This window comes from Dendronephthya gigantea, unplaced genomic scaffold, assembly GCF_004324835.1.
Source record: "Dendronephthya gigantea isolate DGI-Jeju-01 unplaced genomic scaffold, DenGig_1.0 000060F, whole genome shotgun sequence".
In the NCBI taxonomy this organism is placed as follows: Eukaryota; Metazoa; Cnidaria; class Anthozoa; order Malacalcyonacea; family Nephtheidae; genus Dendronephthya; species Dendronephthya gigantea.
In genome coordinates, this window is record NW_021163070.1 from 99,612 (window position 1) to 118,470 (window position 18,859).

At 39.6% G+C, this 18,859-nt stretch overlaps 2 protein-coding genes across 2 annotated transcripts; both read right to left on the reverse strand.

Moving 5' to 3' along the window:
* Nucleotides 1-12,621: 12,621 nt before the first annotated feature.
* LOC114530122 lies at nt 12,622-13,389 on the reverse strand. The gene has a single exon (XM_028551712.1). It carries the CDS (start codon nt 13,387-13,389, stop codon nt 12,622-12,624), a length of 768 nt encoding a protein of 255 aa, XP_028407513.1.
* A 1,330-nt stretch (nt 13,390-14,719) lies between these two features.
* On the reverse strand, nt 14,720-16,843 carry LOC114530123. The gene has a single exon (XM_028551713.1). It carries the CDS (start codon nt 16,841-16,843, stop codon nt 14,720-14,722), a length of 2,124 nt encoding a protein of 707 aa, XP_028407514.1.
* Between the last annotated feature and the right edge of the window lie 2,016 nt (nt 16,844-18,859).

The following is an 18,859-nucleotide window of genomic DNA, read 5'->3' on the forward strand; positions in this document are numbered from 1 at the left end:
TCAAAGCGCCCGACACACATCGTTAGGAAGCGGTTTCTACGTTACATAAGCTGCGCATTTTCCTCTAACAACCTAGATTAACCTCATATACGAATAGACAAATTCTGCATGTATACAGATCGAAACGAATGGTACGGATCGACAACCTTTTCAGGGGCAAAACCTAGTCGCATCACTCGCATGGTGTTAAGTTACTTTATTTACGAATCAACACATTCGGTTTACGGATCGTAAACTGACAGTCCATTCGACACGAATGGTATGAATCGACAAGCTTTTCAGAGCTTTATCTTAGACACATCTTCCCTATATTTACGAATCGACACAGTCTGCTTACAGATCGTAAACGAACAGTCCATTCGACACCAATGGTACGGATCGACAACTTTTTCAGAGCCCTGTCCTAGACACATCATGCCCTATTTACGAATCGACACAGTTTGTTTACGAATCGTAAACGAACAGTCCATTCGATACCAATCGTACGGATCAACAAGCTTTTGAGAGCCCTGTCCTAGACACATCATGCCCTATTTACGAATCGACACAGTTTGTTTACGGATCGTAAACGAACCGTCCATTCGATACCAATGGTACGGATCGACAACCTTTTCAGATGCCTATCCCAGACACATCTGGCCCAATTTACGAATCGACTGAGTCTGTTTATGGATCGTAAATGAACAGTCCATTCGACACAAATGGTACGGATCGACAAGCTTTTGAGAGCCCTGTCCTAGACACATGTTCCCTATATTTACGAATCGACACAGTTTGTTTACGGATCGTAAACGAACAGTCCATTCGATACCAATGGTACGGATCGACAAGCTTTTGAGAGCCCTGTCCTAGACACATCATGCCCTATTTACGAATCGACACAGTTTGTTTACGGATCGTAAACGCACAGTCCATTCGACACAAATGGTACGGATCGACAAGCTTTTCACAGGCCTATCTCAGACCCATATGGCCCTCTTTACAAATCGACACATTCCGTTTACGGATCGTAAACTGACAGTCCATTCGACACGAATGGTACGGATCGACAACCTTTCCACATGCAGGCCTATCTTAGACCCTTCTTGGCCCTTTTTACAAATCGACACATTCGGTTTACGGATCGTAAACGAACAGTCCATTCGATACCAATGGTACGGATCGACAAGCTTTTGAGAGCCCTGTCCTAGACACATCTTCCCTATTTACGAATCGACACAGTTTGTTTACGGATCGTAAAGTAACTGTCGATTCGACACCAATGGTACGGATCTACAAGCTTTTTAGATGCCTATCCCAGACACATCTGGCCCAATTTACGAATCGACAGAGTCTGTTTATGGATCGTAAATGAACAGTCCATTCGACACAAATGGTACGGATCGACAAGCTTTTGAGAGCCCTGTCCTAGACACATGTTCCCTATATTTACGAATCGACACAGTTTGTTTACGGATCGTAAACGAACAGTCCATTCGATACCAATGGTACGGATCGACAAGCTTTTGAGAGCCCTGTCCTAGACACATCATGCCCTATTTACGAATCAACACAGTTTGTTTACGAATCGTAAACGCACAGTCCATTCAACACGAATGGTACGGATCGACAAGCTTTTCACAGGCCTATCTCAGACCCATATGGCCCTCTTTACAAATCGACACATTCCGTTTACGGATCGTAAACTGACAGTCCATTCGACACGAATGGTACGGATCGACAACCTTTCCACATGCAGGCCTATCTTAGACCCTTCTTGGCCCTTTTTACGAATCGACACATTCGGTTTACGGATCGTAAACGAACAGTCCATTCGATACCAATGGTACGGATCGACAAGCTTTTGAGAGCCCTGTCCTAGACACATCTTCCCTATTTACGAATCGACACAGTTTGTTTACGGATCTTAAAGTAACTGTCGATTCGACACCAATGGTACGGATCTACAAGCTTTTTAGATGCCTATCCCAGACACATCTGGCCCGATTTACGAATCGACAGAGTCTGTTTATGGATCGTAAATGAACAGTCCATTCAACACAAATGGTACGGATCGACAAGCTTTTGAGAGCCCTGTCCTAGACACATGTTCCCTATATTTATGAATCGACACAGTTTGTTTACGGATCGTAAACGAACAGTCCATTCGATACCAATGGTACGGATCGACAAGCTTTTGAGAGCCCTGTCCTAGACACATCATGCCCTATTTACGAATCAACACAGTTTGTTTACGAATCGTAAACGCACAGTCCATTCAACACGAATGGTACGGATCGACAAGCTTTTCACAGGCCTATCTCAGACCCATATGGCCCTCTTTACGAATCGACACATTCCGTTTACAGATCGTAAACTGACAGTCCATTCGACACGAATGGTATGGATCGACAACCTTTCCACATGCAGGCCTATCTTAGACCCTTCTTGGCCCTTTTTACGAATCGACACATTCGGTTTACGGATCGTAAACGAACAGTCCATTCGATACCAATGGTACGGATCGACAAGCTTTTGAGAGCCCTGTCTTAGACACATCTTCCCTATTTACGAATCGACACAGTTTGTTTACGGATCGTAAACGAACAGTCCATTCGATACCAATGGTACGGATCGACAACCTTTTCACAGGCCTATCTTAGAACCATATGGCCCTCTTTACGAATCAACACATTCGATGTACGGATCGTAAACTGACAGTCCATTTGACACTAATGGTACGAATCGACAAGCTTTTCAGAGCTCTATCCTAGACACATCTTCCCTATTTACGAATCGACACAGTCTGTTTATGGATCGTAAACTGACAGTCCATTCGACACGAATGGTACGGATCGACAACCTTTCCACATGCAGGCCTATCTTAGACCCTTCTTTGCCCTCTTTACGAATCAACACATTCGGTTTACGGATCGTAAACTAAGAGTCTGTTCGATACCAATGGCGCGAATGGTTGCTTACTTCTCACGAATAGAAATGCCTAAATCACTTTACCATCCGTATAAAAAATTTTACGAAACGAACGACCCGTATGCTTGCAACAGTATTAGACAACCATCCAGGCAGCTGGTTAAAAGTTTTAGCAGCCATGTCCTGAAAGGTTCCTTGTTCCTTAGTAGGAATATATATTAAAGGAGCCGCAGCAGATCTTAAATTGTAGTTATTAACAACATGAAGTTGTACTTTAAGGTTCTCAGGTATTTGTCACATTATTCAATGATTTATGAACAAGCTTGAGAAGATTTAGCTCTCTTCTTTCATGCATAGGCAAACCACCTTAATTTAAGGACTTCATTCGTATTAGCGTATTTACCCAGTACAAAAGCTGCACATGCATTCTGTAAACGTTGTAAGCGTTTTACCTGATAGTCAGGTAAAGAATTTAGGACCACACTACAGTAGTCTAATTTATAGAAGATTAAGCATTCAATTAGTTGTTTTCTTATGTGGAATGGAGCAATGTGACGAAATTTTCTTAGTACTGCCAAAGTACTATAACAGGATGATAAAGTCTTGACAACATGTTCATTCCATAGCAGATGATTATCCATGTAGACACCCAATAATTTCTTGACCTTGATCCGTTCTAAGTTGGAACCGTTATAGCTCAACAACAGTTGTTTCTCATGAAGTGAATGTACTCGATCCATTTGTGGGGTGCTGACCAACATCCACTTGGTTTTATCCTTGTTAACAAGGTTTGAATCAATTGGGTAACGGCCAAGGTTCTCAATATCGTCGTTCATATCTACAATAGCTTCCCCTAGATCACCGACCTTTGCATGTCGATACAGGGTAGTAGCGTCCGCATATTGAGAACATTTACAGTGTACATGATCCTGGAGATCTGAGACATACAGGTTAAATATAATTGGCCCTAGGATGGAACATTGTGGTACGCCAAAAGCCACATCCTCCATTTCCGAAATCTTATCATCAATTTGCACAAAGTGGCGCCTATTGGACAAGTAATTTATCAACCATGATAAAAACATTTTGGAAAACCCCATTTTATACATCTTATTGATCACCAATTTGAATCAGACAGTGTCAAAAGCTTTCAAATAATCAGCAAAAACCAACAGAGATACTTCGCCTTTCTTCATTGATCGAATAATATTGTCTCTGATACCAAGCAGGGTAGCAGTGGTTGAGTGCTCTTTCCTAAACCCAGAAATGCAAGGACAGCTTCATCGATATACGAAAGCATTTGCTTTAATACAAATCTTTCAAAAATCTTTGATAAGGTGGGCAGGATGGAGACGGGACGAAAGTCATTACATTGTGGAAAGTCTTTCTTTGGAATTGGTGAAATTCTGGCTGTTTTCCATATTACAAGAAAGGAGGATATCTCAATACATTGGTTAATTATGTGGCTGAGAGGAGATGAAAGGTAGACAGGTTTTATAAATTTGATTGGTATGTTGTCCACTCCAGTAGAACAATCAGATCTTAACTCCCTTATTAACCTTGTGACTTCATTAGGTGTAATTTGTTTCAAGGTAAAAGAAGGGTTAGAGTCATTGCCAGACAGAGAATCCAACAAATTAAGTAAGTTGTCAGTATTGTGGGGCTGGACTCCTAATGTTCGTTGTGCAGTGAGTACAAAATGACGATTAAGTTTCTTGGGGCAGGCTCGAATTGGCTGCGGATTTGGGTGGAGTGTTCGGTGTGTTACATCCCAAACTTCCTTTGGGCGCTTTGAGGACAACGATTTCAGCATAACAGCCTTCTTGGTTTTATTGATAACCTGTTTGATCTTATTACGTATGGCTCTAATGGGTCCCCACAACTCAGTGGTATTGCTTTCATGTGCTTGTTTTCTTAGTTTATCCCTCTTGTATTAAAGGTCACAATATTGAAACAATTGAGTGTATTTAACAGTATCATTAAAACAATACAATTTCTATAATAATAAACAATACAGTATATCAATAATATGTAATATAATATAAGTTTCAGTAAAATTTTACATAAGTATTGACTAAGATGAAAGATATTTGAGTTTCAATTAAACAAATAAGCTTATAAACATACCATTACCTACAAGTATGTACAAATTTATTGTGCATATACAATTATACATGCATATGTCTATATTTTGAACATTAAAGGAGGGGATGAGTTGTTCAACATTCCAATGGATGGGACCCATTGTTGGAATTTTCGTTTATTTATATTAAACACCATGCAAACAATAGCAATGTTATGTGCTGAACAGACTTCTCCCCCTCTTGAATCTGATGCATATATGATAGCTAAAATGACATGTGATTTTGATAGGTTTTCCTCCTGGAAAAAAACACTGTTCATAGTTTGTGTCTTTGTTCTTCAATTTTCACTCTTTTTCTGTAGTGCTCTGTTTTGGCATTGCACACATGTTTACATTGACCAGGTTTTCTGGCAATGGAAGGTGTCTTTGGAATGTTGAGAGCACCATCAGTCGATGTCACCACAAATGACTTCAGTTGTGGAATAACGTGATAGTTACCATGTCCATGAAGTGCTAGTCTCATATCAGCATACTGAAGTTTGAGTATGAGTATGAAAAACGTTATTTTTAGTAGGGTAAAAACCTTTCAGCATTACAAATTATGCTGTTATCAACAGGTGCCCTACATTCCAATAAGTTAAGTATACAACGTTAGAATATTAATATAAAAATACAAAATATATAAAATTATATTTACATATCTATATTATGATAAAATATATTTAGAATAGTATTTAAGCATTGGTAACGTCTGAGAGTTTATTAAATACAATGCAGCCGTTATGGTAAAACGACTTCTTTGCAGCTTCCAATTTTACCCTAGGTATGTGCAGTTGATTACTCTGTCTTGTAGACCGTGATACTCTATCACAATTAAATTTAAAATAGTCCATTGCCCTTCAAGCATTTATTAACTAGCTTATAAACATGCATGTCCCGCCTTTCAACTAAAGTAGTCCAGCGTAGGCCTTCAAGAGTAGCGTCACTATGAGTGGACTTGTATACAGTTCTAGCTGCTCTATGCTGTACTCGTTCCAACGAGTCAGCGTCAGATTTGTTACAACATGTCCACACCGAATCTGAATATTCGAAGATCGGACGTACGAGACATTTATACATAATGTCAGCAGCATTCAGTGTTAGGTTCTTCTTAACATACCAATTCTCTGATTTCCCTTTGAGATTATGTAATTAAGATGAGATTTCCAGTTTAAGGCCTCGTCCAACACAATACCGAGGTACTTAAAACACGTTTTATTGAATTGTCATCTATTTTCACATTGCAGTTTCGAGCACACCTGACAGTCTAGTTGGAGTACCAAATACAATAAACTCTGTTTTCTTCTTGTTTAAAAAGAGGCTGTTCTCAGTAAGCTAAGAATAAAAATTGGCTAGATCCTGATTCAAAACGGCCTCGATCTCCTCAACATTTTGCGATGCGAAAAATAACACAGTGTCATTGGCGTACATCACGATACTACAACGAGACACAGTGGTTGGCATATCGTTGACAAAAATTACGAAAAGTAGAGGGCCCAGAATAGATCCTTGAGGTACGCCAGAGGTTGTAACGTTTGAATCAGACTACACATTTTGATAATAAACAGACTGTTGGCGATCTGAAAGGTAGTAGGTAAACCAGTTCAATTCTTCCCCATTAATTCCGAGAGCTACTAGCTTTGATAGCAGTTTGCGATGGTCATATAGCCTGGCAGGCATATTATCTAAACCAGTTGATTTGCCCTGCTTTAAATTGTGAAGGAAAGTTTGCGTAAATTGTTCTGTTATAGCTTGAAATTGGAAAAGGGGCCTACTCTGTGAAGTCAAATTATATAGTGAATTACATGAATTCCTTACTGCACTGGTTAACGACTGGCCTAATCGACGAATTGTTTCACAAAAATAATCGTTGAAACCATTCGCAATAGTTTTAGGGTTGGATACCAAATATCCGTCTACCATAATACAGGATGATCGATTTCTCGTGTTGAAAGGCAAAATTTGTTTAACTATTTTCCAAAAGGACTTAGTGTTGTCGCAGTTTCTCTCTATCAATCCCTGATTGTACGTATTTTTACTCTTTCTTATTATGTTAGTCATCCGATTCCTCATTCACTTGTATTGTTGCCAATCCTGATTACAATTTGATATTCTAGCTTTCTTAAGTTGAGCATTTCGATCACGGATGGCAGAAGTTATCTCGCTAGTTAACCATGGCTGAACTATTCCGCGTTTTCTCTTATCAATCAGACGAGGGTGACGGTCCGCAATTGACATAAACGAATCTTTGAAGTGTTCCCAGTGACTATCAACATCCTTCGCTCCGCTGAGACATTCCCATTCAATCGATCTCAGATCCTCACGAAAACAATCTCTATTGTATTTTGAATAGTTCCTAACACGCTTAGTGACTGGTGGGACCTTCTTGTTATTTAGTTTTCGAATGACATAAACTAATTCGTGGTCGCTCAGGCATGACGAATAAACACCAGAGTGGCTAATATTCAGTGGGCGATTTGATGCTATTAAGTCTATGCATGTTGATGACTCTGAAGTCACTCTTGTGGGGCAATTAATCAATGGTCTGTGTAAGTCCAAGTGATTTAAACAAAGATTTTTAGTGCTTAGTCTCAGGATGAGTGGGCTTCTTTACAAGGAAATCGCAGTTGAAATCACCCATAATTATAACTTCTTTCCCCTGGCTAACAGCGATCTCCATTATATTTTCCATTTTCGTTATAAAATCCTTATCATAAAAATCCGACAAGTTTGGAGGTCTATAGAATACACCTAACAAAAAGCCATGAGAGTGCAAGAGAAATACTTCCAGCCATAGAGATTCAATACCAGATGTTAGATCAGATCTTTCAACAACATTCAGACCTTCTTTAACATATATTGCAACAATTGCGGCACTCAAAGAAGCACTCGCCATCCGTTGACAAAAACCGGAGCTTAATCATGGCACAAAGGCATCCAAAGAACTATCGGTTTTCTCTTGAACATGCAATATCAAATTACACATAGTATATACTACGCATGCACATGTAAATTAATCATTCCTGATGATGACTAAATAAAGTCGAAACGTTGAATCAAAATGCTTACTTTATTCGGAGTTACTATTGTTGTGTATATATTGCAACCCCACCACCATTTCTATTCCGATCTTTTCTAAAAAGGCAGTAGCCATCGATACTCAATTCGGAATCCGAAACATCAGAATTAAGCCTTGTCTCAGATGTGAGAAAATGTATATTGTTATTTAGATCCGCAAACAATAAACGAAGCTCATCGATTTTAGTAAGCAAACTTCTGATATTTTGATGAGCAGACTTCATTCCTTTACAGTCTAGAACAGATTTAAAGTCACCTTGAATAGGACATTCCTTTGAAAGGCTTTCTGGACCAGGATTTAACAGCACAGCAACATCCCCAGATCTTTGAAGTAGCAGCGCAATCATAGCATACTTTACCTCGTCTCCCACTAACAAAATTAGACAGGCTCGAGAAGATCGATTACCTCTTATGGCCACTGTTGGTCGCTTTCCTTAAGGCGAAGCTTGCATTCTTTGGTAAGCCAAATCCCCGTTATTTCCCCGTTCATACGATAAATATCAGCAAGTCTGACATTTACTAGTAAACTAGATATTTTGGTGGTGCGAATAAGTGACAATGATTCAATAAAAATTAATGAGAGCACACCTAACAGACGTCTAACCGCCATGACACTTAAGTCTCGTGTTTCACAATGGCATACATTTTCTCAATCAAATCAGGAAGCTTTAAAACTTTCCAGTTTGTTGAGAGTTTAAGAATGTTATTTAATGACTCACAATTGTTATTGTTCCAGTTCAATGGTATCCAGTTGGAGAAATTTTTGGTTGGTATATATACTCTCTAATACATGGAACCAGAGAATTGTCAAAATAGGGAACAAGGTTGAGAGCAATGTCTAGTAGCGTGTTCAATAATGAAAGGACTTTTAGTTCAAACTCTACCAAATCTCTTGCATTTACCAGGCCATTGTTCCCAAAGATCAAAGAAACAACTTCATTTCGTATCTTGTCAGGGGCTCCAACAATGTGCTGTAGTTGGCGATGGACATTTTCCTCAAAAGGTGGCTGGCAGAGAATCTGAGTGGCTGATGGGAAGCTCTGCTGCACTGCTTTCAATATTGCTTTTTCTTCATCAGATCAAACTATAATGTTGTTTAGACCAATTTCAGTACTTATGTTAGCATCAAGCTTAGTCCGCAAGTGGGAGAAAAATCGCTGATATGTTGAACATTCACCATCCCAATGGAAATAGTGGACCGAGCATTATTGGATTAAACGTCGTAACTGGGTTAAACGTCGTAATAAATGTGAGTTTTTAAATACTATAAATGTAAGAAGCAAGCACCAAGATTAAATGTTCTTTTGACCCCAAGGATAGATTTGTTGCTCTTTGTGACACAGAAATTTCTGACTTCTTTTAGTTGTTTTTGATTATAAAGGATTACCATTGGTGGTTTTCCCTTAGTTTGAACTATTTCCTGAATAAATGGATGATCATTCATCATATTGAAAATTGTTTGGATGTCGTCAGTTTGTCAATCGTTTGTGTGCCTCTGGTTTCTCTTGCATTGGCATGTTTAATGTTTTGAACCTGCTTTAGACTCCAAGGGGCATCAAGGGAGTTTTCTAACACCAAGTCTGTGTAGACATTCTGTGGTGGTGCACTTGCAACTTTTTCTTTGATTTCCCCCTTGTAGCCTCGCTTGTTTTGATGTACTCGCTCCTGGCACCTTTCTTACTGTTCCCATGCATTGAAGTATGTGATGGAAATGTGCCAAGGTATTCGGCAATAGCTTTCCCTTGCCACACAGCATTTATTTTGGACGACGCTTTCTCAATCCATGTCACCCTTTTCTTGTAGTCTGGTTTCCACTTTAGTGTGGTGTAGAATCTCCTCATTATTACAACCTCTTCATCTCATGGTTGAGGCTCCAGTTGTACCCATTCTTTCATCTTTAAAGTACAAAACTTCCCGTTTTTCAATTAACTTATCGCCAAAATGATGGAACAGTGTTTTCTTCGTTGATGAAGATTTAGACTGCCATGCTCCACAATTGTCTTCAAAGTTACTTATTTTTCCGTGCATCCTCTTTTGGAAGTTGCCTTCATTTCCTATGAGGAAATATACGTCTTCTTTCAGACCTTGTGGGATTGAAGACTTTACATCAGTTCCATTCTGCAGGTGTTCAAATAAAGATTCAACGTCCAGAAAGCGTCCATTTAATTGATTGTTAAATGGAGGACAGTTTTTTTCTTCAGAGTAGTCTGACAATGAGTTTGAATGTTTCTCGGTTGAGTGACCATTTAACTTGCTGTTAACAGGACTTTCAGGCATTGAGCAGACAGGAATGTTGTCATTTTTACTGTCCTCTCTCAATGTACCATTATCCTCCTTGTTGGGCATGGATTCATTAGGTTGTACGTGTGTACTGGATTGGTTGCAGGTTTCTCTGCCTCCACATCTGAGAACAACATGTAGGTGTCAGATGGTGAAAGGTCGGTTTGACTCCCAGTGTCATCCTCCATGGGAGACTCATTGGATGGGGGAGTGTTAAGAGAAAGGTGTTTTTCAACCTAGATAGGATCTTTCAAATCGTAGATCTCCGAATGTGTTGTTTTTAAAGGTGACACGACAAATTGCGGTGAAGGACTACTTACACTGACAGGGGAAGATGTCTTCACATCGGATATGGAGCGATATTCCTCGATCAAAGGGACGAAGTAGTTTGGAAGCCAGATCTGATCACATGGATGAGGGCAGGTACCGCACATTCTGCTCCAGAGCAAGTACACTCTACCCTTGCTTGTATTTCTGGACAGTGGGACTCTTGGTGAGATGACGGTATTCAAAATTGGCAAGGATTTATCTAGCATGCCATTCATTTTTGGGTACATGGACACAATCTCTCATCCAATCACGGATGAAAGTCCTTGTATCGTAACGATTGACGAATAGCTTTTATCCCGAGCACAATCTTGGCAAGCTTTCATGATATCAGGAGACACGAGATGAAAATTCGCATAATTAAGGTTAATGTTCAAAGTTCAGAACTAGCTCCAAGCAGGTTCGGACGTTAAATAGACAGTTTCTGTCACCTTTAACATGGATTGGTACCCCTGATGGTATTCCTCCACAAAAGTTCACCACTGATTGTGAGTACTGATGGATCGTATGGTTGGCAGTTAAAGCTTGTTCGTCCGCCGGTAAATGAAATTGGTGATTCTTTAGCAAAATATTTTACAGGATTGCTGTTTTGTGAAGACCAACTATGGTTCTTCTGCTGGCATTGCTCAACCTTTCCAATGATCTCTTGAAGTTGAACTGACCCCTTCGATCAACACGACATCTTGAGCAAACGAACGCACATGAGACGTTCGAAAGCTCTTTAAATCGCCTTTGCAGATATTTTGCAAGCATAGTGAGCCCACTCACAACAGTGCTCACAAAAAATAGCGTCGGTAACGCATTGCTTTTACATTTGATACACGGCCATCTGGAAGCGGTTCTCTTTACACCGGTGCGGCTGGCACGTGGTTGTTTACTGAATTTGGATAGCTCGATAGAGAGACTTGTCAAAGACGAAAAGAATTAACACTGGATACGGTGTTCCCGAATACCATGGGTACCTAATGTCATGCTAATGAGCACATTCTTGTGCTATGACTCATGTGTGTTGTTTGAAAACTGTGCATCTAACAGCTAGTCAGATTGTAGCACAAAATTTACTTTTGACTGGAAAAATGATTTAACTGTAAAATTTATTTTTGGCGAGCAATTTCGGAAACAAAACTCATTTAGGGACGCATCATCATCAGAAGTGTTATGTAAGCTAGTGTCGTGAAAAACTTTTTGTTAAACTCAAGCTGATGACAATTTCAACTGTAAACTTTCTAATTTTTTTTAAACTATTTTACAAAAACATTTCAGCGAAAAACTGCTTTCATTTGTGAATTTAGCCAATAACTTGTTTCTAAGATTGTGCACTGCAAAGAATAAATATCTGGGTTCGGTAAATAACTGAAAAATTTTGATCATAGCAAATTTTTGTTATTGTAAAAACAGCCACATTCACTCAACACCTGTGTGTGATTAGTTCATCTTGATCGGCATCATAATCATGTTACCACATATTTTTTATTAGACCTGTTTTGTATTATATATTATAAAACTTTTATCTAATGTATTATAAAGCTTTTCATGATTTTACAATCTTCACGAATTTGACATGAGACCGGGTTTTAGTAACGATCTTTCAAGACACTGTAATGACCTCAACTCACAGAACATATAAGAATGTTTAATACAAAACATAGGATCCTTTTTATATACAGCTAACAATAGCATATTGGGATAATGGAATACTAATTAATGCATACTAATTAACTAATACTAATTACCGGATACTACATTTCTCCTTTTTTTCCAAAGATAGAAAATAATTAAAATATAAAACTACTAGAATGTCTTTTAGCCCCTACCAGTTCCCTTAAATATAGATTATAAGTAAGTAACCCCTTTTTTTTTTAACCATTTTCTGCTTTTCCTAAATAATGTTGATACTTAAATGTTCACGTTATATAGTCTGTCAAATATAATGGTTTTTTTCTGTTCCTCGTTGATCTTCTTAGCGGTTGTAGTTTCTCAGGTGGTGGTAATTCAAGTTGTGGTTTATCATCTTGTTGAGTTTCAGCCTGTTGAATTTCCATTCCTGGGGTGTTTCTAGTTTCTTCTCCTTTGTTGGTACTTGCATCACTCTCTGTGTGCTCTTGATTCTCTGTTTCATTTTTTCCAAAATTCTTCATCAAGGTTTCTCTCTCATTCTCTGAAATTATTTCTTCATCTGTTCGTCCTCGATGCTCATTTCCACGGACTAACATGTTCACAAGCTTGTACTGGCTGGCGTCGCGATAGACTTCTCGACCATCTTTAATCTGTCTAGCTGCGATGCTTGATCCATTAACAGGAGTTACAATATAGATTGCTGGCTCGTATGCTGTTGACCACTTATTTGTCTTCTTCTGCTTCAGGAGAACATGGTCACCAACAATGAAGTTATGCTCTTTAACGTTTCTTTTGTGAGCTGTGCGGGGCATCTTTTCTTTGTATGCTCCATCCTTCCTGTTAATTGTAGCATCCTCTGAATTCTTAGGATCTGATGAACTAGCTTGATGGTCCAATTTGGTCCACACTAGTCTATTCATCATTGCTTCATATGGTGTTGCACCGGTGGCTGGATGTGGTGTCGATCGAAATCCAGTCAGCATTTCTTGAATTGCTATGGTACTACTCTGACCTTGTAGGTGTGCGATCTTCTCTGTCTTGTTCAGAAGTTTCATGAAACGTTCCGCTTCAACATTTGCTCGTGCATGTCCTGGGGTAACCTAGTAACCACGGTAACCACCTTCAGGGTATCTAGTCCTTTTGTCGATAGCTACAAGGTTATAATGGCCATCAGGATACGGTCCTCCAAAGTCCACAGCGATTACGTCCCATGGTTTCTTCGGTATCGCCGTCGGTTTTACTGGTTCTTGCTGGTGTTGCTTTGTAGTGACTTGGCATTCAAAACATTGCCCAACGATCTGTTCCACCATTGTATTCATAGTCGGAAACCAATACTTATTGTGAAGCATCTGTTTAGTTTTGGTCATGCCCAGATGTCGTAAGTGATGTGCTGCTCTGACAACTTTCCTCTGTAATCGTGTGGGAATAACAATCTGGTCCATCCGGAAAATAATGCCATTGACAGAATACAGCTCGTACCATATACCATAGAAAGGACTGATGTCTGGATCCTTTCTGTATTGCTCCCAGTCTCCTCTTAAGATTCTCTCTGACAGTTTTTAGAGTTGGGTATCTTCCTGCGTCTCTTCTAGAATTTGATCAACAACAACAGCATGTTCTTCAGTAATAACCTGTTTCACAACTTGTCTCTGGTAGTGGATGTCTTGAAAGGAAATCTAGTGGATCTGCTTCGTTCTTGCCTGGATTGTATATAAGTTTGAAGTCAACATCCTGCATACCCATCACCCCCACTTCTCAATTCTTGGGGGCAGCTTGATGGTAGCCTTGTTAAATAGTGGAATTAATGGCTTATGTGCAGTGATGATCTTGAATCTTGGTGCTCTGAGGAGATAAATACTAAATCTGTTCTTGGCCCAGTGTACTGCTAAGGCGTCCTTCTCGGTCTGACTATACAGTTTCTCTACTTCCGTCATCGTGCGACTAATAAAATGAACTGGCTGCAGTCCCTTCTTGGTTTCCTGAAATAGTCCCGCAGATAGTCCCTCGTGATAGCTGGCTTCGACTCTCACAATTATTGGTCTAGTTGGGTTAAATAAGGCCACTGTGCTTTCGCTGGTGATGCTCTCTTTAACTTTTCTGAATGCTTCTTCTTCCTTCGATCCCCAATGGAATTTAATGTCTTTGTGTGTTAATGCTCTCAGCGGTGCAGTAATCGATGAATATAGAGGAATAAACTTCGACAAATAGCTTGTCATACCCAAAAAACTTTGCACGGCCTCTTTTGACTCAGGTGCTTTGCTTTCTTGCACTGCTCTAATCTTTTCAGGGCTTGGTTTGAGTCAGTTTTGAGTGAATCGGTGTCCATAAAAGTCGATTCCTTTGACACCAAATTGGCATTTCTCGAGGTTGAATGTGATTCAAAAATCAGCCGCTCTCTGCAAAACGGTTTCCAATGCTTTTGTCATGCTCCTCAGTATTTCTTCCCCCGATCAGGATGTCATCCCGCTGGCTAAGACATCCCTGGATGTCCCCAAATATGCGGTACATTGCTTCATCAAACAGGTCCTGCGATGATTTCGCCCCGAAGATCAATCTCTTTGCTCTCATATTGCCCCACAGGGTGCTGAAGGTTGCAATCATTCTTGACTCAGGATCCAACAACAACTGGTGGTAGCCCTGTCTCATATCCAGTTTGGAGAACACGGAACAGTCGTGGAACTTGTAAATGAAATCTTCAACGGTGGGCCCTTGAATTATGCGATGCCTCTCCATGAACTGTTTGGGTACTGTTAGGTCGACACTGGCTCGAATCATATGTGGCTCCAGTTGATCCTTATCTGTCCCACTGAACCTTGGCTTTGGTTGCACTACGAGTGGCGAACACCATGTCACTGGTTCACCATCTGGCACTTCTTTAAATATATCCTGTTTAATACATTGTTCCAGCCATTTCTTCAAGGGTTTCTGTAGATAATAAGGAACTGGTCTCGACTTTTGAGCAACTGGAACTGCTTCTGGCTTCATACTGAATTTGGTATAAAAGTTCTTATCATTCTTTTTGTCTCTGATCATCCCAATGCCTTTGAACACTTGATTATACCGATCTGTGATTTTCTTGATTCGTGGACTGTAGTCTTTACTCATCGTGACTGTTTTAATTCCCTGTGCTGGATCTGCGATTCTCATGTTGTTCTTTTCCGCGAACGAGCCATCCTCCCTGATCTGCAGCATTCCGAGTTTGAATAAGGTATTCTTGCTGATAAGTGGAGGTGAATTTATTCTGCCCTTGACTACGACAAATCTTGCCACCGTCCCACATGTTCTATTCTTAACCGTCGCCTTGAATTCTCCTTTCACAACCAGCTTGCTTTGCAACGTACTCAGTTTTGTCTGACTGGGTTGTAGCGTTGGTTGGTCTTTACCACACCGGTTCACTAGTGCTCTGAATTGGTGCTCATCCATCAAATTAACTTCAGCTCCACTGTCCGGTTCGGCTCCAACATCATTAATATGTATAGTCACAGTCTTGTTTTGATTGTTCCCTTGAATTCTCTTAACTTGCTTGAGATGTCTTACCACTTGACCGAAAAATTTGTCATCGGAACTTGTTGCAGTATCTGTTGCGTCTTCTGACGTTTTCTTGATTGATCGTTTCTGCTTTTGGGAACCTTGTTGGTCGATCTCACGCTCGTGACTCGATTTTCTCCGATCGCCTTTTTGCGTATCCGATTTACTTGATCTGCAAACTATCGCAAAGTGATTGTACTTTTGACACTTCTTGCATTTCTTGCCATACGCCGGACAATTCTCTCCGCTGATGTGAGTCCTTGTTTGTCCACAGTAATTACATGGCTGTGTTTGACGTCCCAACGGTTTTCCCACATACGGTGTTCGTCTCCTCTTATGTCGTTTCTCGTTGTTCACGAACTTCACCTCTTCATGTCCGGGTAATTTCATATCGCGTACTTGAAGCGATGTATCCTCCATTTGCGCCGCTTCCATGAGAAATTGTGACAAATTCCACTTCTTGTTGATAGCCTTTTGGATCAATACCCGATTATGAGTCGTTTGAATGAGGTGTTCTAAGATTCGTTCGTCAGAGTTCCCTTCAAATTCACAATCATTAGCCTTCTCTCTCAGTTGACTTGCATATGCCGCTATTGTTTCGCCCTGATTTGGTCGGAGTTTAAGGAATAAATATCTGGCGTGATGTTTGTTTTTCTTGGGTGTGAAATAGTCGTTTAGTTTTGTCCTCAGTTTGTCGAATTCATCGAGTTCCCCTGCCGGATTAGGTAAGCTTTTCTCAAGCCTAGCTATTTCTTTACCGCCATAAATAATTGGGGCGTCTTTCTTGTCAATCGGGTTGCTTATTTTGAAATAACGAAGCTCTTGTTCGATTTCTTCTAACCAATCGTCCCACGCTTTACCCGTAGTAATCTGATCATCTCCTGGTGCAAAAGGTCGTATTTTGAGGTTCCTTGTTTCTGTTATGACACAAATAGTCGATGCTTCGGCACTTCCTGCTTGCTGTTGTTCGCTATTGGACATAATTTGTTGATTTATTCGAATGTTCTTAACGTTGTTAACCGAAAACTATTCCATATTTCGCTGCTCAAGGCGGATCTTTACTAACTCTAAGAGTTTTTTTTATCCTCGTCGCCAATGTAATGACCTCAACTCACAGAACATATAAGAATGTTTAATACAAAACATAGGATCCTTTTTATACACAGCTAACAATAGCATATTGGGATAATGGAATACTAATTCATGCATACTAATCAACTAATACTAATTACCGGATACTACAGACACTAACTTTGTGTGTGTCTCTAATAATAGTATAATACAAAATAATGTTCAGGTTCAGCATGCACTATCTGTATTTTTGTCGGTTTTTGTCTGTCCTTTTTATAATTTTTTGTCGGAGTTCTTGTCGGTATTTCTCAGCTTCTTGTCGGTATTTCTCAGCTTCTTGTCGGTATTTCTCAGCTTCTTGTCGGTATTTCTCAGCTTCTTGTCTGTATTTCTCAGCTTCTTGTCGGTATTTCTCAGCTTCTTGTCGGTATTTCTGTGCTTCTTGTCAGTATTTTTGTGCTTCTTGTCGGTTTTTGTCAGTTCTTATCAGTAATTAGAATGACCCTTACAAAACGACTATTACAAAACGACTAACTTTTCTTATTTATTAATTTCAGATGACACTGGTTGTATTGTTTCTTTCATTGAAACAATATTGAAAGGGTTATGCAAATAAGAATATAACACCATATATGCACACAGCAGCATATCATATCAAAGTTGTGCTGGATAAATTTAGGAATCTGAAACAATTCATTGGACAAGGTATGAAATCTTTATACTTGTACTATATGAACATAAGATAAGGTACTCAATATTGTTATATGCTCTTCCTTTACAGGTGTCGAAAAAAAACAATGACATTGAGCGGAACATAGACTAAACACTCTGTACAAGAAGGAAAGAAGGAAAAGACAGTGTACAAAGGTAGCAACTGATTTCTGGAATGGTGGGTGTAATCTAGTAGATTATATAATGTTGTAAAATGAATGATGTATGCATGTTCTTAGGGGTGTTACTAAGTGAGGCCTGTGTAAATGAATTCTGCAACTACATAACTATATAATATGGCCGCAGTGGACATGTGGGCACTTAATGTGTACAACTAAACTAATAAAGTACGAACTCTACATTTGCGACGAGGATGGTGTGATAAAGTGAGGACAAAGAAAGAGGGGGGAAAGGAAAGAACGCGATGAGAAGCTCAAGAATGGCAGTAGTGTACTGGTTTTCAATAGCAAAACAGGTATGCTAGCTCAAAGATGGAAGAAATTGTTGACACGGTTTTCTAATATAATGGTGGCGATGGACATTACAGATAAAGCCAGACAAAGAGCTTTGCTGTTGCATTATATTGGGAAGCAACAAATGAAATCTTTGAAATGCTGCCAGACACTAAAATGGGGAGAGATCAAGACCCGTTCAAGTGAGCACACGAAGCTTTGACAAAGTATGTCATGCGGAAAAGAAATTGTGAGTGAGATTTATGTATTTACACAAAGTAAGCAAGAATCTGATAAGTCATGTCAAAATTGTGGTAAGGAGCTGCATATTGCGTTACTTGTCATAATTCATGTATTAATTATTTTACAGACGCTGTAAAAGTCCTCTGTCATTCAGTAAGAAAAATTTCAAAAAATCCTGTCACTCCACAAGAATATCACGCAGTTCTAAACATCACTCACATGTCAGAAGATGAAGATATTCCGGATGAGGAAGGATGGCACATCTAGAGCTGACCAGAAACCCAACAGCAAGCCCATGGTTGTGGAATTTGTACATGCGGTTGTAATAAAAAAGGGTTATAGCCTGTTTCAAATGTACGTGTAGAGTGTTTTTGTGCCAAATCAAATGTAATTATATTTGACATATTGCCGAGAGTAGCATGCAGGGTTAGCGTCAGTGAAAATTATAGGATTAAATAAAGCCATACTTTTGTCTCAAATATTGTATTCATGCATGCATGCAATCACTCATTGTTTGGTT